General features: G+C 39.1%; 1 protein-coding gene across 5 annotated transcripts in view; it reads left to right on the forward strand.

The window, feature by feature from the left end:
- MAST2 (microtubule associated serine/threonine kinase 2) overlaps positions 1-26,091 on the forward strand; it is a 191,807-nt gene that overhangs the window by 21,296 nt on the left and 144,420 nt on the right. For 4 of the 5 annotated variants that reach the window (XM_032696467.1, XM_032696460.1, XM_032696459.1 and 1 more), the window contains exon 3: positions 2,338-2,480. In XM_032696467.1, coding sequence (XP_032552358.1) covers positions 2,338-2,480 — 143 coding nt within the window. Of the gene's footprint in view, positions 1-2,337; positions 2,481-18,111; positions 18,312-26,091 lie in introns of those variants that run through there. The other variant, XM_032696465.1, reaches the window with a different exon arrangement.

The following is a 26,091-nucleotide window of genomic DNA, read 5'->3' on the forward strand; positions in this document are numbered from 1 at the left end:
GATAAATATTTTCATGTTTGAGGTGGTAGGTGTAATAGAATTAAATAAGCAGTGAAGTATGTATGTTTTATTTTGGTTTGGCCTTGGCTTCGTGTAATAAGTGGCTAGTAATAAGTGGCTAGTTTCTGAAAAATGGAAACATTCATCATGTTTTGTATTCATGTAAGTTTGCTCTCCAAGGTAGGTTAATCACTAGAGGAAAACAGAAATGCATGAACTACACAGCTGTTGGCTGACTGCAATGGCCCAAGTTAGTACCATAATTTGCCTTTATTTTTTTTTTTTTTCCCCTTGAGTAGAGGAAAGCAAAGTAAATAGAAGGAAGCAGGAAAACTGGAAGTCCTGCTCTTTTGTTGATTCTCATTTCAGAACAAAAAATTCACAAGAACTCTATGTTCTCCAGAACTTGTTGCTTCATCTTAATGACTTTTCAGTCTACTACAGCCTGATTTGGGATGGGGTAAAGAGCCCCAACAAGGTCGATCTGACCCAGCTGGATAAAGAAAATGTACATGTTCAGATGTATATTTTCAATGTGTTTAGAACTTGAGGCATGGTAGGGAAAAGCTTTAGCTTAAAGCTCCATCCTGAAAACGATTCCACCTTATTTTTTGCAACAGAATCAAGAGTTTTAAGAGTGTAGATGATTGTGCATGCAAAGTGTGCACAATCCAGGGATGGTTGGCTGAGATTTGACTCTTGATGGAATTCTGTCCTCCTGGATTCAGGTTTTGTGGAACTAAAAGGAGATAGTGATAACTATATATTCTGGAAACTTAAAGTTGTTCTTGCTCTCAGGCACAGGTATTTTGAACTGTTAGATAATTATGTTATTTGACTTTCTATTATAGGATATCTTTGTTAGTGCTGTACAGAGATAAATACAGCAGTGTACATTTCTATGGTTTTAGAACTCTGTAGACAAGAGGAGTCATGGTATTTGTACATTGTCTTGAAAATGAACAAAGCATGAAAATCATGCCCACAGCTGTAAGCAGCTTGAGTGGGACTAGGAAAAATGTACTAATATGCTGTGTCTCTGTTCGTTGGCCAAAGTTGAGCCTGCTCGTCTCATACACTTTGACTCATTCTGTTGGTGTGTACTTGGCCCATTGCTCAACTGTCACAGAAAATGAATGTAAACAAGTTATAAAAAGAAAAAAAAAAAGACACCACTTCCACTCCCTGTCCCCCCACATCGTAGCTAATCACGTTATATGACAGTCTTCCAAATACAGCAGCCACTTTTATGGAATGGATATTATAATTCACATCTAATTCTAAGGTGAAGTCAAATTTGTAAAATAGCTTTCTGCCTCTGAGAAAATAAGTGTTTTTCTACAGCACATATGTGATTAAAGGTGTAGTCTCCTTCCTGCTACTTATTGCAATAAATGTCTTAGTTCCCTGTGATTCCTGAGCATGTAATAATCTGTTGAATGCAACTATATTTACCATGCTTGGAAGGACGTGTGTTGTTTAGTCCCATAGTTCTAATTTTAAGGAAAAGAGGTATTATCCACTCCCATTTTGCAGATGGTGGAGCTGAATTACAGAGGTTGACTGACCAAAGTTACAGAGGAAGTCATCTGGAAGCTAATAACTGAACCCAGATTCACAGACTTCTTCACTTATGTGTTTTTAACCACAAAAATATCTTTCTTCTTTTTTCTTTCTGAATGACACTGTACATAAAAGGAAGCTGTCAAGCTCCATGGAGTCACAATATGACCTACTTTGACTTTGGTTCTTTCTCTCTGTGGAAATTTACTGCTTGACATTTTTCAAAAAGGAGAGTTATATTGACTAGAAAAAAAAAGTGTATTGAGCAGAAAACATCCGTCCATGGTTCAAAGGAAGACAATATTTAAACATACACTATATTATGATTACAGGTGCATGAAAGATAGTGCGGGGTGTTCCAGAGGTAGGAGAAGGGTGGGGATCTCTGGATGACTAAGCTATTTAGAGGAGATAATATTTTACAATTAGGAATACATTTTTGTAAGAATTTTTACAGCAATACTAAAGAGATTTTGCCTCTGTGTAAGGCAGCAAATATTGGTTTCCTTTGTGTAAAATATAGAAAGGTATAAAGTGATAGAAGTCTGTTTTTACATTTTTGGATTTCCCCATTATCTCATAATGTAAACTAGATTTTTTGGAAATTGCTAGTTATCAAACAGAATGAATTTACTGGTAGGGTGCTCTTACAAGTTCTAATCTACCAAAATCTTGAAACTGCTTTTATTATTAAATGCTTTTTCTTCGCATGCAGTTGGAGCTTGCAAACTTGTTTAAAAGCAAGCTGATGGTATTTTGATTTTGTTTTTAAAGGAAAACAGCTACTTCCCTTATCAAATAGTGTCCACAGTGGAGTGGGACAGACAATATGGCAGCCTCCTGGAGATACCTCAAACCTGGTCCGCATGAGAAATCAGTCTCTAGGACAATCTGCTCCTTCACTTACTGCTGGTTTGGTGAGTGAGTCTGGGAATACTCGTCATGATCTTGTGCTATAAAAAGTGATGTGATTCTATGCTTTGGTTTTTACCTTGTTTTCCCTGCTCCTGCTCATTGCATGCAGCATTTTGTTCCTGTAGGGCATTTTAGGATAGAGGGTGAATTAGGGCGAGAATACATTCACCCTGCTTTCAACAGAAAGCAGGAAAAAATGTGTGTGTGAAGAATAATTTCTTTTTGGGGATGCTCCTTCTCAATGCTACTTAAGCTGCCTGATACCTGAAAGAAATAGCAGTGGAAGTCCAGGGAGATGTGAACATGGGAACCCAACCATTTAAAACAAATTTAATTGGGAAGCAGCTTTCTGAATAGCTACCTCTGCCTGTTTCCCTAGGGAATAGCTAGGGGAATGAATGTGAAAGGGATAACTGTCCCAAGGAATAAGAGCTGGAACTGACCTCTGCTCTTCTACATGGTTTCTGTCAAAAGGTTTTGGTAAAGTGAATGTATTTTTGAGGAATGTTGCATGTGTTAAATTAGCATTTTCTAAGAAGAGAGTATTCTGTGTAGGGAGAGACACACTGAGGTGGCTACAGTCAAGTCTGAATTACACGCCAAAAGGAACATACATTTTGTTTGCAGATGTTCCTTATTACCTCTAAATAGCTGAAATCACTGAAGTGTGAGGAGAATTAAAATACAGGAGTAGGAAAAGACAGTTACTTATGAGCAGTCATATATGCAACAGAAATTGTTGGTAAATAGTGGATTAAAAGCAAAGGTGAAATCCTTTTTTGCCAAACTTCTACAGAGTTGCTCATGTAACAGGTTTTACTCAAATGAGGAAATTTTGGTGTGCTCTTCTTAGGGAACTGCAAGTAACTGGATAAATTTATATAACATTGTAAGACTGTTTAGAAGCAATGACCCCCTCAAATAAAAGGATATACCTTGGATATAGCCCAAAGAATTGTTTTTGGGGACCCTAGACAGTTTGGCACCACCAGGCTATGAAAGGAAACTTAGATCTTTATAGTTCAAAAAGCCACTCATTTGTGTTCCATCTAATTTTGATTTCACAATGAAGTACTTGTAGTTGTGGCATTTTCAGACATGCTACTATATTGAAATTCTTCTGATTTGATTTAATTGTATTGTGTCTTAATTTGGTGCCTGTTCAGCATTTGCCTTAAATTTATGTTCTTACCAGTGGTTCTAAATTCAACTGCATCAACAGAAAGGGAAAATGCTCATGTGAAACTTGGCATTTAAGTATATTTATCTGACGGAGATTAAAAAAATTAAGATGTTAAAACACAGGCCTGTTCTCTAGAGGCAGGCAAATGCCTTGAAGCTCCATAGCTTAAGTTAATGAACTGTGCTTTGAAACAAAGCATTAATTCTCAGATATTTAATTTGGAATACTAGGTTGTTGCTTAACAGCTGTGTGCAGCTCAGCAAGCTGCAGATGTTTGCGTGTTATGATTCTACATATTATTAATATGATGTGCTTTCAGTTTGTCATGGCAGTGTTTGTGCTGTCTATCAAATGTTCTGATATGAAACACAATGCCAGTAAGTTATTTTTAAACAAGACCCCCAGAATTTTAGATAAGTAAAGCAGAGAAATTGATCTCTAAATCCAGTATTTGTCCCTCTGTGATGGTGTTTAGGTGATGAACTATCCAGTCACTGTTCCATGTCTCATGGTGGGCTGTATTTTCATTACAGTTGCAGTTAATTAAGCCTAGAAATGAAAAATTTTTATGCCAAGTGGGCTTCAAAAGCAATGACTAAAGAGCTGGTCACAAGATGAACACCTAATTAAATGCAGGGAGTCCTGGGATCTTGGAACTAGTTACACGTTTGCAGCTGTTTTAATATGCTTGTGGTCTTGAAATAAGTTTCACAAATTAGAATAGCAAAAGGTCTCTTGCCAGTATAATTAATCTTCTTTGAAGAATAGCTCTATTAAGAGTCGAGTAGGTTCAATAATGCAGAGTGTCATTTTAATATGCCAGTCTTGACTGGTAGAGCATTTAATTTTTTTATTATTTGTTATAATACAATAGTTGGATAGCTAGAGAGAAGTGGAATGTGGTATGGGAAAGCCAGAATCCTCTAAGCTCTGTCGATTGTTTCTGCTCCATCTTTATGGCACTGCAGGTATCAGTAGATTTCCTTTGCTAAATTGCTTTGCTGGCATTCAGTAATGTGGTTTTTTTTACTTTCTAACCACTGCTAATCCTACAGATTGTTTACAGTGCTTAAATTGCATTCTTTTCCGCTTTGAAAGTATTTGCAAAGCAAAAAGATAAAGTAACAATAGCAAATCTTCAGAAATTAGTTTGCAACTTCTGGAACAAGACTGATAGCTGGGCTGCTTATCAGCAACGACTCCAGAACTGGAAACACATCAAATTCTATCTTGCTAAACTATATAAACACAATTTATTGTTGGGCAGAATCTTTCAGCTTGTACATGTGTGACAATGTGGATTAATGCCTGTGCAGCAGTTGCCATGAGATCCTTGACTTGAGGAAGAAGCCGGGGCAGGGTGAATGCTGTGGAATGATTGGTGTTGATCTGATCTGTGTGCCTTCTAAATATATGTGAGGATTTCACAGCATGACCTTCAGCTCATCATCTACCCTTAAGACAAATGGTTCTGATCCTAAGAGATTGAATTCTGGTGAAGACTTTTAAATCCCTAAAATAGCTGAGGAAGTAATCAGAGGAAATGACATAAAGCATCACTGCGGGCATCTCAGTGGTGTTTCCTGCTCTCAAGACCCAAATATAGTAAAAGATGTGGGCACAGGGAATGTATGTAGAGTTTGTGTTTAAGGAACAGAAGGGTAATGTTGTGGAAAATCTTTTATGACTTAATTCGGGGGTTTATTTATCTGAAATCTTACCCTACTGTAAAAAGAGTTAGAACATGCACTGTGTTTTGAAGGGAGATGATGCAAAAGATCAGGAATATGGATGCATTCTCTTATGAAGAAAGGCGTGAAGAGCATCAGGGTTTGCAAATTTTAGAAAGGAAAAGGAGCTTGTGAAGAGAAGGTTGTGATCGTTGTAGAGGAGGTGGATTGGGGGTGTCTTTCTTGCAACTATTCATTTTGACAGAACTCAGTGTGAATGAAATAGATTTCCAGAAGTGATGCTGTAAGGTGTTAATATTCCCGGGCTGGGGCATTTATGGGTGGGCAAGAGATGATTTTCCCCTCATGGTTATTAAGGACAGGTTGCTCAACTAGAGCACTGCACTAATGCTGAATATGCATCTACATTTGTGGAGAGAGATGAGGGGTTTTTGTGTGTGCGTCCCACCACCTGGTCTCTCAGAGAGCATCTCGAGCACTGTCTTCAGGGTTTTCTGAAAGAAATATCTGACAGTGTGCAACCCATTAATTAGGACTATGTCTTACATGCATTGCTCAGCATCTAATGCCTGGAAAAGCTTGAGATGTTCCAGGAATAAGAAATCATGTGTTCCTTCTGCCAACTGTGGCGATAGGAAAACATTTGAAGAAGCCTGTCAGTGGAAACTTAGATATGTTTGTGAAAGAGATTTTGAAACCTTTTTTTTCTTTTAAAATACTTACAAGCTTCAGCTTTCTGAAGCGCTCCCAGTATAGAACTGAAACTTGAGGTACCCATTGAACTGAAAAACTGAACATAAGTTTTGAAAATGAGATTGAGGATTCCAGCTGGGTGGTTGCAGTTCTCTTTAGATTAAACTTTCTTCCTTATATTCTGTACCACATGGGATGTGGTCACAGCCATTTCTTCATCTTCAGAGATGGAGGCTGCTGATTAAGCACTTGGTGCTCTATTAATCCTCTGATGTCAGACTTGCAAGATTTCCTTGTAGGGTCAGTCTCATCTCAGAGAAAATCAAATGACTTAGGGTTTTACATTTGCTTTCTAAGGTAATGGTTTAAACAAAATGAAGCTATGGCATATTCATTGTGGTTGTACAAAGTGCCAGATGGCTCACCTTTCCCTGGTGTTGTTCTAGAAGAAATGATTAAAAACCCAAGCTTCTTAGATTTTGAATTACAATAATGATCTGGATGGTAGAAAGGCTCAAATGCAACGACTCGAAATGACTAACAAGCTGAAGAACTTCCTGTGTTCAATAACACTGAGGCAGTGATGCTGCTTGTTCGGTTCAGCTGATTTATTACAAATGTTTAGTTCCCCAAAGCTGTGTGGATTAGGCAATACCAAGTGGAATGGGGAGAATGGGTCGTTCTTGTGATGTTGGGTCCTTGGCTCAGCAAGTAACTTGGTAGCTGAGACAGACTTCGTGCTGTGCCATATTACTTTTGATGTTCAAGTTGGGGTATGCTTTTTAGATGTAGGAGAGAATATTTACTATTTATTCTCTAAACTTCTGCTCCTTTGCTTTTTTAATTTCATTTTAGATATATTATGAATATAATCACTTGTACCTAAAATATAAACTTCTCCTAATAGTTTATTTCCCCTGTACCGGATGGTGTTCATTAAAAAGAAAATTCAAGTTTGTGTTTTTCCTGGCTATGGAGAAGAGTGGCTAGTTGGCTACAGATCTGAATTAGTGACTGAGGCACTGGAGGTAATTCCCTTTAAATTCATGTGGAAGTGGAATCTAATGGCTATGTTTTAATCAAGCCTGTGGAGGGGTCTGTGGAGCTGGGTTGCCATCTGCTGGTGTGCCGGGGCTGGGGACAGGAATCGTGAGCTCCACAATCCAAACGAGCTTTTGTCAAACGTTTTTAGAGATCCTGGTAATTGTTAGTTGTTTTACAGCACGGGCATGTTATTTCTGGGACCGTGTCCCACAGGAATCACTTGCTAATAACCACCTTTTTTCCTTTAGCTGGACTCTGAATTCTCTCCGTATCATAATGCTGTACCGTGGTTTGCAACATCATTTCTCTGGCAACAGAGAGATGAAGGCTAGAATAGCTATGAATAAAACAAAATTTATTTCAAAAAAAATTTCTTTGGAGGTGATTTTTATAAACAGTGTGCGATTTTTTTTTAAATTTTTTTTTTTGGGGTGGGAAGCCGTGTCGTGCTCCCTCCTCTGGGCTGGCGGTGGCGCTGCAGCCCCGGCCGTCCCTCCGCGGGGAGCTGCAGTTCCCGCACCGAACCTCGCCGGGGCTCTGGGGCGGCCCAGGCTGGATGGAGCCAGGGATGCTCTCCTGTGGCCGAAAGGAGACCTCAGTTCTCTCCTGCTCGTCAGTTCAGTACGGAAGTTAATAATTCAAAAGGCCTGGTGAAGTGCAGTGGAACTGGGAGTTCCAGCTTTATACTCTGCTTCAAAACCCCTCCCAGTTATAAAAGAAAATTCTATCTCTGGCTCTCCTGTTTAGTGCTTTAGTGGGTTTACTGTTTATTATTTAGGATCTCTGCTTTATGCACCCAGGCACCTGGGTTGTTAATCTCACAGGGATTGGAAGGAATAGAGTTTGTAGTGACTAGCAGATACCATGTATATGACTAGCAAATTAAATATTAGTTTACAAGCCACAATATCTGATCTTCCACCACACTCCACCTCTCTGCTCGATGTGAGTGCATAGAGCTTTGATTTCTGTCTCCTCACAAAAGAATTAGATGTAATCTGTCTTTTTATAGAAAAATACAATACTAGTTGGGGGACAAATCATTAATGTCAGTTGTGCATAGCACTAACTCCTGCTGGTTGCCTGGATACTTAGTATGGAAGCAGGCATTTGAATCTGATGGGAAAACTTCATTTACATTTGTGTCTTCTGAAACCGAAAGCTGCTCTTTTCCCAAAATGTTTTGTCATAGATAATGTTACTTTTAGGTTGACTATTTAAATGTTGCTCAATACAGCTGAAAATATTTTTGTTTAAGATTAATGATTAAAGTTACAGTTGATAAAGGCCATAAATTGTTTCAGAGAGTAAAGGACTTTCAATACTTGACTGTACAAGTAGGATTTAATATTTTTATATTAGAAAAGGAGAAGACAGCAGAAACTGTGGCTGAATGAATGAACGGATTTTATTACTGTATGAAGGCATGGAAATTGCATTTTAAATTGTCAGTTGTAATTGTAATGACCTGAGATGGGAAGTAAGTGGATTTCCAAATTAAGACCATGTGTGAAGTCTAAGTTTATGAATACCAATTACACATTTGCATTTACATATGCTGCAGAGTCTATTGCTGAATTTTTGAGAGCTTGGGTACATTATCAATTTTGGAATTTGGATAGGGCTTGAGGAAGAGGTAGGGAGCAAGTTCTAGTCATTGGGCAGTGTTTAGAATGCTTGCAGGGTCTTACCTTTGTCACAGCTTTTAAGGTGTCCCTGGTAGGAAAACAAAAATGCATGTATCATGTGTTTCACTTGAAAATTCTTGTCTTCAAATACTGTTCCATAAATTGATCGTCCACCTGTTCCATCATGGTTAGTTATATCTCCTCCCTGACACACGAAGTTGGTGACTATTCTGTGAAAGTGGGAGTTCTTGAATCCAAATCCTTTCTCTCCCGTGCACAGGGCTCTGAAATTTTCAACAGTTTTTGGGACAATATTTGAAAACTGCTCCATGATTATGTGTCCTAAAGGTTCATCATTAGCAGAAACTTCAAAATACACAACAGGGTTGGTGTCCTTTGACAGTCCTGCTGGCAGAGATAAGTGCCCTTTCTGTAGTTCTGACAAGCTTAGCTGGCATTCTTCAAACCTCCTCTCAAAAGAATTAGCCATTTCTTGGCTTTTAAATCGGACTGCAAGTTGCTCAACTTTTACTTCACCATCAGCATAATCTGTGGCTCTATGCTGGACTTCCAGAGGGCAGATTTTGGCCTATTCAGAAGACTAGTTCAGAGTGTACCCTGGGAAACAACCCTTGAAAACAAAGGGGTCCAGGAGGGATGGACATGCTTCAAGAAGGAAGTCTTGAAAGCACAGGAGCAGGCTGTCCCAGTGTGCTGAAAGGCAAGCTGGCAGGGAAGGCGACTGGTCTGGCTGAACAGGGAGATTTTGAAGGGTAAAGAGGAGAGCCTACTGATTATGGGGGGGGGGAAAAAAAGGGCTGGCTGCTCAGGAAGAGTTTAGGAATATAGTTAGGTCATGTAGAAAGAAAATTAGAGAGATGAAGGCACAACGTGAACTTAAGCTTGCCACTTCTGTGAAGGATAACAAAAAGTCCTTGTACAGATACATCAATAGCAAAAGGAGGGGCAAGGAAAACCTCCGTTCTTTATTGGACGTGGGCGGGAATATAGTTATCAAAGATGAGAAAAAGGCTGAACTGTTTAACACCTTCTTTACCTCAGTTTTCAACAGTAAGACGGGTTGTCCTGAGGACAGCTGGCTTCTGGAGCTTTTAGAAAGAGATAAGAATCTGAATAGCCCCCCTGTAATCCAGGAGGAAACAGTTAGTGACCTACTGAGCCGCTTGGATCCCCACAAGTCTATGGGACCAGATGGGATCCACCCAAGGGTGATGAGGAAGCTGGGGTAAGAGCTTGCCAAGCCACTCTGCATCATCTACCAACAGTCCTGGCTCACTGGGCAGGTCCCAGATGATTGGAAGTTGGTGAACGTTACGCCCGTCCACAAAAAGGGCCGGAAGGAGGACCCGGGACACTACAGGCCTCTCAGCCTGAGCTCAGTGCCTGGCAAGGTTATGGAGCAGATCATCCTCAGTGCAATCACACAGCACCTACAGGAGGGACAAGGGATCAGACCCAGCCAGCACGGGTTTAGGAAGGGCAGGTCCTGTCTGACCAACCTGATCTCCTTTTATGATCAGGTGACCTGCCTGGTGGATGAGGGGAAGGCTGTGGATGTGTCTACCTGGACTTCAGCAAAGCCTTTGACATTGTCTCCCACAGCATACTCCTGAAAAAACTGGCAGCCCACGGCTTGGACAGGGGCACTCTCTGCTGGGTTAGGAACTGGCTGGAGGGCCGGGCCCAGAGAGTGCTGGTGAACGGGGCTGCATCCAGTTGGGATCTGGTCACTAGTGGTGTTCCCCAGGGATCAGTGGTGGGCCCAGTTCTGTTTAATATATTTATTGATGATTTAGATGAGGGGATTGAGTCCATCATCAGCAAATTTGCAGATGACACTAAGCTGGGGGGGAGTGTCGATCAGCTGGAAGGCAGGAGGGCTCTGCAGAGAGACCTGGATAGGTTGGAGGCTGATTCCAATGGGATGAGGTTCAACAGGGCCAAGTGCCGGGTCCTGCACTTTGGCCACAGCAACCCCTAGCAGCCCCACGAGCTGGGGACAGAGTGGCTGGAGAGCAGCCAGGCAGGAAGGGAGCTGGGAGTTCGGATTGGCAGGAAGCTGAACATGAGCCAGCAGTGTGCCCAGGTGGCCAAGAGGGCCAATGGATTCTGGCCTGGATCAGGAACAGTGTGGCCAAGGAAGTGATTCTTGCCCTGTACTTGGTGCTGGTGAGGCCACACCTGGAGTGCTGTGTCCAGTTCTGGGTCCCTCAGTTCAGGAAGGACATGGAGGGGCTGGAGCAGGTCCAGAGAAGAGCAACAAGGCTGGTGAAGGGACTCGAGCACAAGTCCTATGAGGAGAGGTTGAGGGAGCTGGGGCTGTTCAACCTGGAGAAGAGGAGGCTCAGGGGAGACCTCCTCACTCTCTACAACTCCCTGACAGGAGGGGGGAGCCAGGTGGGGCTTGGTCTTTTCTCCCGGGCAACCAGCAGTAGGACAAGAGGGCATGGTCTTAAGCTGTGCCAGGGCAGGTTTAGGTTGGATATTAGGAAGAAATTCTTTACAGAAAGGGTAATTAGGCATTGGAATGGGTTGCCCAGGGAAGTGGTGGATTCTCTGTCCCTGGAGGTTTTTAAGATGAGACTGGATGTGGCATCAGTGCCATGGTCTAGTAACCATGACAGTAGCGGATCAAGGGTTGGACTTGATGATCTCAGAGTTCCCTTCCAACCCAACTGATTCTATGATTCTATATGTTTTCATGATAGATTCAGGTCACATGCTTCACAGTGGCATCCAAAACTAATAGTCCTGATTGGTTTTACACTAGAAAACTTTGTTCTGAATAATTCATGTACAGAACAGGAAATAATTGTGATAAATTCTGTACTAAAGTTATATTTACTATATAGTGCATATTACTTAAATGTAGTCAGCATCTTGCTCTGAAGAAACTTCAGCATATTACTAAACACAGTCAGCATCTTTTTACTCACTTCAGTTAAGTGAATTCCATTTTGGAGTGGACTCAATGGCTTAAAGGAGATTTTCATATTAGAAAGAGATGAACACCCTTCTGTGTAACCTGAGGCTTGTCATTGTAGGAAATATGAATTCATAAAGCTTGCCTTGTGATAATTGTTAGGCACTAGACTGTCAGTTTGAATGATTGCAGTTCTCATTATCTTCAGATGCTGCATGTTATTTTTTTTTGTCTGTGAATATGTTGAATTGATTTTTGGCACATGCAGTCAGTCCTCTTCCTGACAGCAGCACTATTGTAGGTGTAAAGTTAGAAACTGCTGTAGCGTGCATGGGAAATTAGCTTTTTTGCTAGGGGAGCTGTGGAGAACTTAAAATATAGTTATTCAGTCTGTCTTGAACACGCATTGTCGCTGAGTGAGGCTTAGTTTCATGAGTGTTGTTCTATGGATCTTAATGACCTACATAATGATATGGATAATAAAAGTTCTGTTTTTTAATTTAAAGTAGTTGAAAATTGGCTGTTTTGTTTTGGTGATTTTTTGGCAGGTATTTCCATAGAAAGGCACTGTGAGATATCTGCATTTAGTATTTTAATATGGCTGCCTTCTGTGTCTGGTAATACTTCTCAAAACTGTCTCCTAGGATGTGATAATAGGAGGATTGGTCTTAAAAAATTTCAAATTTCAAAAAAAGTTTCAAACTGCTTTCTTCCAGAAATGCAAACTGTTTTGAGCTTCAGGACATCTGTGGTAATCCCCCACAGCATTTCGACTAAGCAAAGGCTTTGGGGATGCTCTGTAAATTAGTAGCATAATCCTCTGTGTTTGGCTGTTTTTTTTGCTTGGTATGTTTTCCTGTACTGTGTCATTTTGGTTTATCCATGCCGTGCAATGTGTTTTTCCACCCATACAGTTTCATCCACAGAGACACCGTGGTTACTTATTTTACCTCTTGGAGGACAGTGGGAATACAGCGGTTTACGTGCATCACCTCTGAAGAGCTGCAGCTCAGAACCTTTCCTAACAGTTAATCTAAAATCCTTATTACCTTGAGATTACTGGAGGGGGAGAGGTGAAATCTCTTGGCAGAGATAAGGGTAGCCTTGTAAGTGAAACACGCCGCTAAAACCTGAGACTTATGCAACAGTCCTGATATCTGAACTTTGATAAACTAAGATACAGAAAGGTTAAGTCCCTTGGTCACCCGTAGAACTGAAAGTAAAGCACACCTCACAGACTTTCTGTAAATCTCAGTTTATTAATGTTTGGCAAATGTTTGGAGCTCAAATGGATGGTGCAGTCACTGTGTATAGAGTGCCGGTATAATTTTCTTTTTTCTGATTGTGTTCAAGGTATTTAAATTTTCAAGTCAATTGTTCCAAAGCTGAGGCAAATCTCTTACCTGGCCTTGCTGTGTTTTATTGCTAACCTGAGCATTTCTCCATTAATTGTGAGTTTCAGACTCTTCCCTGCTGGGCACTGCAGGCTCCTTGTGCTGTGAGAACATGAGGTATGAATTCAGAATAAACATTACATTAGCAAACTTGATTTAGAGTCAATATATGTAGTTCTTACCTTTTGTGAACAGAAACTAGGATAAATAGTGGCAAGGTGTTTGTTTCAAATTGTTGTACATTGTAGGAACAGATGAGGAGAATTCCTGTATTGTGGCATTTTTGATAGGTCTGAATTTTTTCCACTGGAAGCACTTGTGGCCACCTAAGTGTATAATGCACAATTTGCTGAGAGGGTGCTGTATTTGTTCAAAATAAACCAGCTACCTGAGCTGTTTTATTAGTAAATAGTGTGGAACAACTGACTGAGGGGCTTCTGCTTTTGCTATTTATTGCAATGACCAAGTTTCCATTAAAAAGAAAGATTTTATGTTCATCATGAATATAAAACACTGTCATGTTGAGACTGTAGTGTGAGTATGCAAAAATGTGTGTCAGTATGAACTCTGTTATTGGCAAGGAGGAATGTTTGTAACAGAGGATTGAAAGATGTGCTGGGTTTCAGATCTGTCATAAAAAGATGTGAAATGTAATTAACCTAAAATAACCTTTAAAATATTTTTTGAGCCTGATAAATTAAATGAGCTGTTGAGATCACTTAATGAGAGACTTTAATTTTATACCTTAAATAATATCCTATTAAAATCCTCAAGATTTTGCTTTGTGATGGAATCCACTGAGATTTACATTTTCACAATGACCTCATGATTCAGTAACACTGTTAATATATTTGGTGCATATTTGAGGGGTAAGGTCTAGGTTAATGGCAACATTTATTCTTTAAGTGCTTGAAGCCACAAAGCTCTAATTGAAGATTGGAATGTTCAAACCTCATTATTTTAATGTGGTCATACAGCATAGTGACACTAAAAGTAGTTATATGATGAACTCCTATGGCAGGGTTCATAGTTTGTCCATGAAAACAAATTATTATGTGAAAGTTGGAATTAAAATTCTCTGCCTTGGAGTTTAAATAAAACATGAAACTTCAGGTTTAACATGGTTTCCGTATTTGTCTTCACTCAAAATTCACAATAAGCAATAATAAAATTAGCAATTAGCAATAATAAATTTGCATACCTTTAACACAGACAATACTGCTGTGACTGTTTACACAAAGTTACCAGTGCATGCACTAAATCTCTCACACAAACCCACCTCATCAGATACTGTGTGGCAAATTTGCATCTCGAATTTTCTAAATATTGCTAATTGAACTAATTTAATGGATGAGCTGTTGTCAAGGGAAATACATACGGTTCTTATCACAGCGTTGAGGATCCAAGGGTTGAAGGCAAGCGTTGATCACTGCTTGCATTTCACCAGTGCTGCTAACCTTGGCTTCTCCTTCAGCTCTGCACACTGTGCTGGCTCCAACATGAGCTGGAATCCCTTTGAAGACCCCTCCTGCCTGTTCGATGTTCCTGAGCTCTCCTTTCTCTCCTGTGTTTTCACAGAAGTGTTTATTTTTCTGCATGGCTTCCCCTACCCCTAGAAAAAAACCCCCTCACCACAGTAATATTCAGATCTTATGACGGGATGATAGCCAGAAAATTCTGGCTAATTGTGAATTGGGGCTGCTTTGTGCACAACTGTATTTCTATTGTGACCTCCTTAATCCTTCTCCACTGTCAATCCTTTGGGCTATGGACTACTAGTCTGGGAATCTTAGTGTGAAAACTGTAGAATTGTATTGTAGCTTTACTGCTGTTCAAAATTTGTACAGTTACTAGTTCTGGTACTACCTTTTATTTCTTTACTCTTTAGAGTTGTGAAATGAATGATGTTCTGAGTCACGGCCTTTTGATCCACAATCTCTTTGACTCTGCTCAAATGACTGTATGCAATGTAAAAAGTAAAAATTTGTGGGCATTATTAAATCTATTAATAGCTATTTGTTTGGTTTTAGGTAAGCTTTTGATGTTTTGCCTTAAAATTCACTTATCAAATGTTTTCTTTCAAAATAAAGCAGAATGTTGTGTTATGACTTTAAAATGCTTGCATTTCTTATTAAAGTTATTTCTTAAATCTTAGAACAAAATAAGCTAATGAGGTAGAGAAGTTTGGCAAGATAAACTGATGAAGTTTTTGAAAGAGGAACAACTGTCATGAAGATGCAGAACTATCTGAATTGAGAGGAAAAGTACTATGTCAGCATTGCCAAACTATATTGATCAGGCATCAACATCAATCCTGATTACATAAGCAGCTGTTTAAAGTGGAATATTTGACAGTGACATCTTTTATTTTCCATATGATTACTTGCCTGCTGACATGTTTACTTCCTTGGTATAATTTACATACTGTGGTTAAAATGTCGCTGACTGAGAAGGAGTTGAATTATACGAGAGAGTAGAAAGAAAATCAGACATTCTGATGGCTGATATGAATGTGTATGAATATCAGGTAATATCCACAAACAAACCAGCTGATTTATGTGCCAACATAATTCCAAGGGAGCACTCTAATAAATTGAGAGGCTTGCTTATCTTCTTATTTTTTTATGATAAAAGTTATTTAGAAGTCAGTTTATTGTATATATGTATATACATACTCATATATTAGATTTAAAAATAAAATGGCAGCAAATCTTTGTATAAATGAGAGGTGTTAAAACCCTTGGGACACCCTGTTCCTTGTGGTTTTTTGTCAGAGAAATCTGTGACATTGGCTTCCTGGGAAAGTGTCAAGAATGGATCCAAACCTGTTTAACTGGAAGGGTGCTTGGCCATTAAACTTGGCTCTGCAATGAAGTGATAGATATCCTTTACCTTCTAATTGCTGAATTTCTCTATTTTTCCATAAGCAAAAGGTGAACTGCTGCTCTTCCCCCTGGCTTACCATAAATTGCACTAATTTCAAGGGAAAGGTGTGATGGTGCTCAGCTTCTTCAGTGGAGTACATTAATGATGCAGGCCCTTCCATCTGCTATCGGATTTCATTTTTGTCCCATTATCAACAAGGCTTTTATCATCAAACTTTGCCTGCACTGTATGAAATATCCATCTGACAATACTCATGGACAATTGTTAGTAATTTTTAGCTCCATTTTTCCTTGCACATCAGGAAACTTCTCCAGTAGTTTGGTGGTTCAGAAGTAGGTAACCACAATTTGCCATTCTGGACCAAGCAGTGAAATGTTGGTTAAACTCAGTTTTGTGTTACATAAAATGGATAAAGTTGATTTAACTCCCATTTCACCTAAGCTACATGATTGAGCTTGTGCTTTTTGTTACAAGCTTCTGTTTGCGTTGAACCCCCCAGTTCAGAGTTGTGGAAAGCATTATAATAATGTTCACTACCCATAAGTATCATTATTATCCTATCTTCTGTATGTTTTACCAATAGTTACTTTAATCTCACAGAATGCTGGGACATGAGGAGAGTAGACTTTACATGTTACAGTGACTGTTTCATAAGACAGATCAAGCTCCTGCAAATATCCCATGGGAGGAGGAGTAATGGTTAGCAAGGCTCAGTTCTGGCTTGAAGTGTAAGTCAAAAAAACCACCCTGAAGGCTGAAACAGAAATAGAGGTATGCAGAGCTAAAACCAGTCAAAAACCTGCTAAAGTTGCTTTCAGTTTCAAAAAAAAAAAAAAAAAGAACTGATTTAGAAAGGGAAGGCTTGTTGAGGAGCAAGGAACATCAGCAAAGAGACTTGAATCTTTATAGTCTCCAAAGAACCGAGTTGAGTCAGAATCACAGAATATTCAGAGTTGGAAGGGACCCGCAAGGATCATCGAATCCAGCTCTGAAGTGAATGGTGCATACAGGCATCAAACCCACAACCTTAACCAAGAGGTTAAGGATCTCTTCTTCAAGCAGAGAAATGCAGTGTTCCCCACACTTGCCCCTGATTAAGAATTAAAAGTGGTTAAAAGGAAAGCAGAGTGGTTAGGAACGGAATAAAGGAGGTTGTTAATTCTGTGAGTAAAAGGAGATAGTGACACAGCTTTAAAATAATTCAAAGATGAAACATGTGAACTACTCTTTGTGCTGTATATCCAATTGCTTAAAATACTTCGAGGACTGGAAACAGGCAAATGAGGTACCAATATTTAAAAAACAGGACCCATGAGCAATCTTGTTACGGAATTGCAGATGTTCCCTTCATGCTGTAGTTGCCTGAATCCTAATTCTTATGAGTATAATTTACCATTTGGTTGCATTAACATGTACGTACATAGAGCAGGTCATTCAGAGCACCCTGTCTGTGCCAACCTCATTCTTTATACTCTGCTATTACAGTACGTTTGTCAGCAGTGGTTTTATATTTATTTATAAGTCACCAGTTAAAATCATGGAATCATTGAGTGGTTTAGGTGGGAAGGGACCTTAAAGATCATCTTATTTCAACCCCCTGCCATGGGCAGGGACATCTTCCACTAGACCAGATTGCTCAAAGCCCCATCCAACCTGGCCTTGAACACTTGCAGGGATGGGACAGCCACAGCTTCTCTGGGCAACCTGTTCCAGTGCCGCACCACCCTCACAGTGAATAATTTCTTCCTTATATTTCATGTTGTATGCATGGCTGTTCTGTTGACACAGAAAGGTCATATTCACTAACAATTCTTCTGACAGCTGCTTTTAAAAATCTGATTGGCAGGTTCTTAACCCAGAAAGTTTTGCTGTTTCATAGAGATACACTGTTTTAGAGATGTAGTTTTAAGTCAAGTTAAAATCTCTAAACAGTTCTGATATGTTTACTTGGTCAGCAGAAGCAGTATTTGAACACCTCAACCTCCACCTCTCCCATCCAAAGCACAGAAGAACTCTTCTCAGGAACCACAGTGACTTATTTTTAACCTTTTTTTCCCCCCCCATAAAAATCTCAACAACTGATGTTACTTCTACTTGTTCTTTGGAAAAGCTGATACAGGACTGAAGTAATTATTTTGCCTGGGATTGACATCATCCTAGCTGCTCTGAAACTTCCTCGATAATCTGCTTACTTGTTTGGCTGGGTAGGGATGGACTTTGGCTTTTCCCCTGCTTCCTGTTGCAAAAGCAGCTTTGAAGGCAGCACTGAGAAGGAACGGGGGCTGCTAGTGTGGGAAATTCAGGAGCACAGGAGGACAGAGAGCAAACTGCTACAATCAACTGTTAATGCTGATGTCTGAGAACTCTGAGGTATATTTAGAATGCTGCTGTTGTTGTGTTTGTTTTGTCCATTGCAGCTCACGCTTAGATTTAGTTGCTTTCTACTTCAGTGACTTCAGAAGGAAACCTAAGGAGACAGGGGTTTCTTCAGCTTCATTACCTATTCTGCAAAGAGCTTCTCCTTCCCTTGAATTCCACCTTGACTGTACAGATTCGTGTTCTGCTGTGAGATCATTCTGTCAATATAGGCTTGTTTACTTCACAACTTCAGCAGTTTTGGAAGGCTCCTTTCAATATTAAAACATCCACCTTTTGCATTAGCAGGTTCTTTTTCAGCCTCGGACTGTGAATTGCTGCTGATGACTGTCAGTGTTTTTCTTCTATGAAGACGTAGAATTGAATTGGTAGAATTGAATTCTCTGTTTTCTAATGTAGTTTCCTGTGTTAATTGGTTTTGTGCTGGATCCTGTCAGACTCAGTATGATACTGGCCTTCTGAAAAGCTTATTTTGTTGATGCATTTAGATAAGGCTCTACTTTTTTCATGGAAAGTATTTTCTCTAGGGATGCTGCCAAGGCTCAGAAGACTAAGAAATCTTATGGCTTTGTATTTGAGTGTAATCAAACTGGCACTTACCATCATTTTGTCTCTTTTGAGCTAGAACAGATCTGTAGATGAATATGTATTTTTGGCATTGGCTTTAACCAAAATTGAAAGTAATAGTATGAATGGTCATGACTGTCAGAAACACTGAGCGGTGGTAGGGAATCAAAGTTTCTGCCATTGTTCCTTCTTTCCTGGTAACTTCCAAGCCACTGGCCAATTTCATCCAGGCTTGAAAAGAAGAAGAAATGTCAAAAATAACTGCAATTGTAATAATATAAGAATTGGAATAGAGTAGGAGACACCCCCTCACATTCTCTTGGTGACAGTCAGTGTATTGTTTATTGTGGTTTGGCAGCACTGGTTGACACTCAAATATGAGAGTGCTCGATTAGCTGGGGGAGGTGCTGTCCCCAGTTGGGTGGGAGTAAAATAGGAGAGCCAGAGTTACCTCTGTCAGGACTATGGGAGAGAGCAAGGGGCAAAAAGGCAAACTCAAGTCTGCAAGAAACTGTGTGTCTTTAATTCTCATTGCTTGAGAAGCAGCTTGTTTATATTGCAGTACCGAAAGAATCTGGCATCCTTCTGTTTCCAAAAACACTGGTGTTAGTGACCTAACTCTGGGCAAGGTTGGAAGGGCAGATTTTGAAAATGTTTCTTGAAATGCTTCCTTGTTGTCAGTTTGGCATGTTACTTTTTACTGTGGAAGGAACGGCGGGATGTTACTCCAGCAAACTGAAGATCTTTCCACGTGGTGCCTTTGCAGCATCCTGTGGTTGTCCCAAGCTGGGACTGCACTCTAGGGTCAGCACAAGGAAGTGATGGATGTCTTCCCTGGACTGTAAATCTGACCTTCCAGAAAGGAGAGAAGGGAACCCTCACGTTTCTGTTGTGCATATTGGAGCTGAGCACTCTTGTGGCATCATCTGCAGTTTATTTCTTTGCTTTTCACTACTAAAGACATTAAAAAAATTAGTATTCTACAAGCTTGAAAGACAGACTATTATCTAATTGGCTTTTGGTTAGGAGGATACTGATTTCTAGGTCAATGTAAAACAAATGAGCATTTAAATTGAAGAGGAGCAGCTGTTCCAAAGCCCCTTTCCACAGTGCCTGGTTTTGTTAAGGATAATTATGTCTAATTTTAAATTATGATAGCTTTGAGTATTGAGCTTTGCCTTGTTACATCCACTATCTCATTCTCCTTCATCAGTAAGTATGTTCCATCTTGGAGCTAGATTTCTGATTGGATTTATTTTTCTGGGCCCCTGAATTATGAAGAGAAACACTGCTTTAAAGATGGGGGTTTCAACACTTTCATGCCAATGTTACTGCACTCCTGTTTTATTTTTTGAGGTCTCAAAATCTATAGTGTGTCTGATTCCTGTGGAAGGATACTGCTGGGAAAATACATATTTATGTAAACGTGTAAGATTTTTGTTCATATTTTTAGCTTGAAAATGGAAACGTCAGGCTCTAGTGCTGAGAAATCCAGGAAAGCTCTTGTCAGCCCTTGGAAGGAAACATATGCTAAAGATGTCCTGTGGATTACATACTGCTTGTTTCAATTAACACATTGATATTCTCTGTCAGTTCTAGAGACAAAAGCCCAGGTGCCAATTCAAATGATGCATGAAAATCATATTTCAATTTTTTCTGGTGAGCTCAGATTTTATTTTTTAAAGAAAGAACAAAAGATTTCAACTGCTTTGGTCAATGTGATATTAGTAATTCAGTAGTATGTCTGAATGCTCTAAAGGACATATATTGTATATATATTGCTGCTGTAATGAAACATGCTTGCTTTTATGAAATGTTTGTTGCTGGACATGACAGTATTGTAGTGTCACGCATAAGGATTTTGTGTTTGACTTTAATTTGGAGTAAAGTGTAACCGTATCAAGAAATGTAAAATATATATATTTGCATATTAATTTGAAATCCGAGCATTTTTGACCTGCTAGTTTTATTAAAGGAGGTTGTCTTCACGGGCCTTTTAAAATAATTAATGTCATACTTTTCCTCTGAGAAATATTCTTTGAGGCTTTAAGTCAACAATTTTACTGTTTTTTGTTTCTTCTCCTGACTGAATGTAATTGGTTCTGTTAAACAAAACCAAAAAAAGTTTGAGATTGACAAATTATTATTATGCCTCTACTTTCTTTAAAAATGAAAAATAGCTTTTAAAGGAAAAAACCCACACAACGGGAAAATTTACAAAAATGGGAAGGTCTGATGTAGATCCTGGGGAGAGAAAGAATCAAAAAAAATATTTATCATTGCACTGTAAATCTTTGAAATCCTGAATGAATTTATTCTTATATCTTTCTTACGGTTATTGTTCTAGTTCAGTGGATAAATGTTGGGAAAAGGGATATCTATAAACAATGAACAGCTTTTAACTAATCCACCAGTTTGAGGGATGACAAAATTGTAAGAAAATCAATAGCAAAATTTTGTCTGAGACCAGAAACAAGAATAAAAACCTGTCAGAATCCATCAGTAAAGAACTGCTATGAGATGTCTCCCTAGATATCAGTGTAAGCTTAATCAGGTATAAACAAAGAGACTAGGAGAGTAGGGGAGAGTAAAGCCCTCTAAACTCCAAATGTTTTGGCTTATCTTCAATATTTATTTCAAAGGCAGTGTTTGAATGTATATCATGTTGGTCTTAGGCCAGCAAAATGGTACAGCCTTTGGAGACTTGTTTAAGCACTTTAATGTCAGCTGGAAATGAAGGTAAAATTCATGGTGTATTAAAATGAATTGCGTGTGAATTAAGCTGGAAAAATATATTCAGTGCTGTAGACTCTGTTCTGAGCAGAATAATTAAAGAAAAATCAGTTGTTGACTTTCATGGCGTTTTTCTTCATTGCTTTTTTCCCTAATGAATGAGTGTGTATGACAGTGTGAGTCATTATTTGTAAATGTTATGCTAGTGTAATAGAAGAGGTTCCATGTTCTGTGAAGCATCAAGTGTTTGTTCTGAAGAAGTGACTCTCCAAAATGACAAATATCCTACAGAGAGGAAGATACAGTGAAATACAGCTTGGTAGACTTTCATACCTTTGCAATTTATCCTTGTTAATAGGAAGTGATATCTCTATATAAAAATTGTCTAGCTTGTACTTCAAAGTCAAATGTGGCTTTATTGGTGAAGTAAGAATCGGAAGCAGAAAAGTTTGGGAAGAGTTTACAGAAAGGGGAAGTCTGTATATGCAAACCACAGTGAGGCTGCAGGAAGAGTGCTGCTAGTCAGGAGTGTGGATAGTGGAGGAAATGTTTTGTGTATAGTAAAATTCTGGGGGTATTTCCCAGCATGTGGTTGCATTAGATATGAGATCTGTCTGTAATCTGTAGCTTTATCAAAGCAAATTCTGTGGTAAAACAGTTCCGGGGCTAACTGGATTCATGTTATCTTTCCTGTGGGATTCTTGAAACTGTAGGCTTTGTTTCTAAAAACCTTTAAGTCAATGCCTTCATTAGGGAAACACATGAGATGGTATTGGGTCCCTGAGCTTTGGGTTTGTTGCTGTTCCGACTGGAGGTATTGGCTGCTGATGTTTTAAGTCCTCTAAACATGAGGGTTGTCGTATAATAAAGGAAGAGAATCATGGTTTTGGCAATGTCATCAAAATGTGTTTTCTTCAGGTTTAAATTTACAGCAAACTTTGAAAAAGGCCTTTCTGCCAGTCAGAAAAAAATGTTTGTTTTAAGAATGGTATTGTATTTGAAATGTAGCATCAGAGAAGCTGGTTTCCATTATGTTCTAATGGCAGTTCGACTCCAGAACATGTTTGCGTAGTGAATCTAGCAATTGCTCTAAATAGTACAGTTTAATTAAAGATTCCTTTCTGAAGGTGTTAGCTTTAAAAGGGCTTGAGCCAAGGAACTTGTTTCTGCCTGGAAGCTGGTCTGGTGTCTCTTCTGAATATACCTTCTGTGGTACAGTATGAAAACAGTCGGTCTGTAGATGAATGAACTCCTTCCTCCACCCTTGTCGGCAGCAAATTTACATTTGTATGGAAGATGAGTGGGAGTGCCGCCTTTCATAAGGCACTGGATGTGGGGGATGGGCCAGTCTGGCCCAGGAATCTAAACCCAACAAACTGGAAACAGAAATTGCGCTGTGAAAGCCTGAGTATCGTGTAAACCTTGAGGATTTTAGACATGTTTTGCAGCATTTCTTTTTCTTGGGACCAAGCCTTTATAAGTGGTGGTTCAGGATGAGTTCCTGCTATGGTTCATTGCTAATGCACAGCTCTGCTCCAAAGGTCTTAGTTTATCAAACTGAATCTTGTAAATAGGCAAGAAATGCAGAAGAAATTCAGACAAGCTGTCAGGCGAGTTTCCTTAGGTTGGCTGCCAAGCTGTTTTCTTTTTCTTTTTTTTTTTAAACAAGTTACTTCATCAACCTCCTTGTTTCAGTAGTCTGTCAGTGTATCTCGAAGAGACACATTTTTAAATTTCCAGATAAACATAGCTTGATCAAAATAAATAAAAAAACCCTGAGCACTTAAGTTTCAGATTGACAGTGAAACATTTGGCTCATTGTTTTTGCACAGACAAATGTTACCGAAGACTTAAAAAATTTCTGCTGAAATTGTCAGCTGATAATATTTTGGAAAGTGATCTTTTTTCCCCAGCTGACAATATGTTATGTAAAGGAAGTGTTGTATCTTTAAGGTTTGCCACAGCTTGATGTTTTGTTGCTTTTAGTTTTGACTAAATAGAGTAAGAACTATAATGAATTTTGAATTATGAAAAATGTGAATTTTCAATCTCAGTATCTTAGATCGGGGAATTGGTTCAAAAATTGGTTCAATTGATAATAAAATATGTAATAAAAAGCAGATGAATGAAAAGCTGTTGGGTCTTTTAGCCTGGTTTTTACATGGGAGTATTCTTTGTATGGCAAAGCACCAATGGGTCTTCATCACAGGATCATCCTGTTGTGTAGTGTTGATGTCCTTCACATCACATCTCCAAAGATAGGGTCTCAGTTGTGTGAGAGACTTTCTGGTGTTTTTGTAGTTAATACAAAATATCAAAAGTTTGAGTGGTCAATGCAAGTGGACTTAGACCTCTCGTGTTATGAGTTTAAGGTATGCAGCTATTGGGTTCACTTATGCTGTACTGGAGAGTACACACATTTATGATCCACAGTGCGATGACTTGATTGCTAAGATAACTTTTACTGGCTTTGCTTTTATGGTGATGGTAAGTTTCCATTCTGATCCAACAGCATAAACCACAAAAGATGGCAGGATGCAGTGCCAAAAATCTGAAAGGACTAGGAAGTCACAGCAAAGTGAATTTCTCTCTTCGTGTTTTAGTTAATTCTTTTTTTATGAATGTTGAGTGATTCCTGAAGTACACCTCAAATTTCAATTACAATACATAAAAGATATTTTATATTCAGCATAGGTAGTACAATAAGCAAACTGAATGCAGCTCAGAGATGAGACGTGATTCCACACAGATATGTCTTTGTGCATATGTAAATGCACTCTCTAATATAGTAGATACAGACTCCTTTCTTATTTATCCCCCTTTGCAGTTGCTTTGGTGAGCAGAAAATGTGAGTAATAGGATAATAGCTTATTCACAATTTCTCAATTATGTTTTAGTAAAATGTATTGAACACGGGAACAGTTGCACGGCTTCACAGAGACTTCCTGTGGTCGTTGCTTTCCTGACTGTGAAATTGGTCTGCCCTTGGTCATCTTCCACTGACGCTGTTTGAAAACCTGCAGGCTACAGAACAGCTGAAAGAATTGGTGTTTTGGTTGTACTGAAGTTAATGGATGGAAAACTCCAGTCATCTTCGGACTGGAAATGTTCTAACCTCTCCGATTTTTTTCTTCTGCAAGACAGAGAAGTAATAGATTTTGGTAGCAGGCAGTGGAATGAAGTCTGAATCAGCACGGGTGAGAAGAGATTTTGTCTTATAAAAAGAAATGAAATGCTGACTGAAATCTTAAGTACAGACCCCTCCTAGAGTTTTGCTCTGAGAGGGAGGGTTGATGACTCTCTACTGTGTGAGGAGTAAAATTTCAGGTCTTCCTAATATTCTTCAATGACTCATCATACTTGTGGTCTTTCCTGTGATATTTAAAGGAGATTGAGTTCCTGAAGTCTTTTAACCCCAATTTTTTCTACCCTGAAAACATTTACTTTGGATCTTTCATTTTCTCAATATTTGTCTTGAAATATAGGTGACAGATGTGATTTTCCATGATGATGTCATCCATGTCATATCCAGAGACAATACCACTCATTTACAACGTGTAAGTTCTTTTGGTCCGTTCAGTGCTTACTTGAACTGTCATAGCCACACACTATTTTTAGAATTCCAGTTTACAAATTCACCATTACACCTTGTTCCTTTTTGGAGTTGATGCCTTGTAGGATGCAAGACACTGTTGTCTTCAGCAAGCACTACCTTTGTACTTTCTACCTAGATAAAAACGTAGAACAATTACACTGGTGAGCCCAGCAGCTTATCTCTGATAGCAGGTGTCTAAGGCAGAGTCCCTTCCCAGAACACTTGCAGCTGTTTGTGAATCTGGGTCTTCTTCAGTGTATTTTCTTCTTCTAAGGGGTCTTGGCAGATTCTTCAATGAATTTGTCCAAATGCTTTTAGCCATGGTCATGATTTTTTTCCCCCCAGCTTTTCACAGCAAGAAATAGCCCAGTGTGACTGTTGTGTAAAGCAGTGCCTCCTTTTGTTTCTTTGGAAATTACTCTTAGCCTCCTTTCATTCATCCCAGTATTGGCAAGCTGATAAGCTGTCCTTCCCTACTTACCCAGCTAACTCTTGCTGGAACATACTAGAAGTTCATGGCTCTTTCCATTTCTTGATGTCTTCAAATCAGGATTGAATAAAGAGCACTGCAGCCAAATAGGAATTGGTTGGATTATGTCCAAGTGACCCCACTACTACCCTACCCTTTCTCTTTTCTTGTTACTGCAGAGAAAAGCAAAATTTTCTCCAGATTTGTTAATTTGATGTAGGAAGGAAGAATTGAGTTAGGAGCTTGCTAAAGTTCTTGGTGAACCAATTTTGAACTCCCTTTTTTAATCTCCCAGGTTTTTTTAGTGAAGTTGAGTGCTAAGATAGGTACTGTAATTCTTAAAGGATTCAAATATTACACGACCTTATTTTGCATTTTTCTTCTGATAAACAGGTATTTTATTAGACTTT

The sequence above is a fragment of the Chiroxiphia lanceolata genome, chromosome 9 (assembly GCF_009829145.1).
Source record: "Chiroxiphia lanceolata isolate bChiLan1 chromosome 9, bChiLan1.pri, whole genome shotgun sequence".
Lineage (NCBI taxonomy): Eukaryota > Metazoa > Chordata > Aves > Passeriformes > Pipridae > Chiroxiphia > Chiroxiphia lanceolata.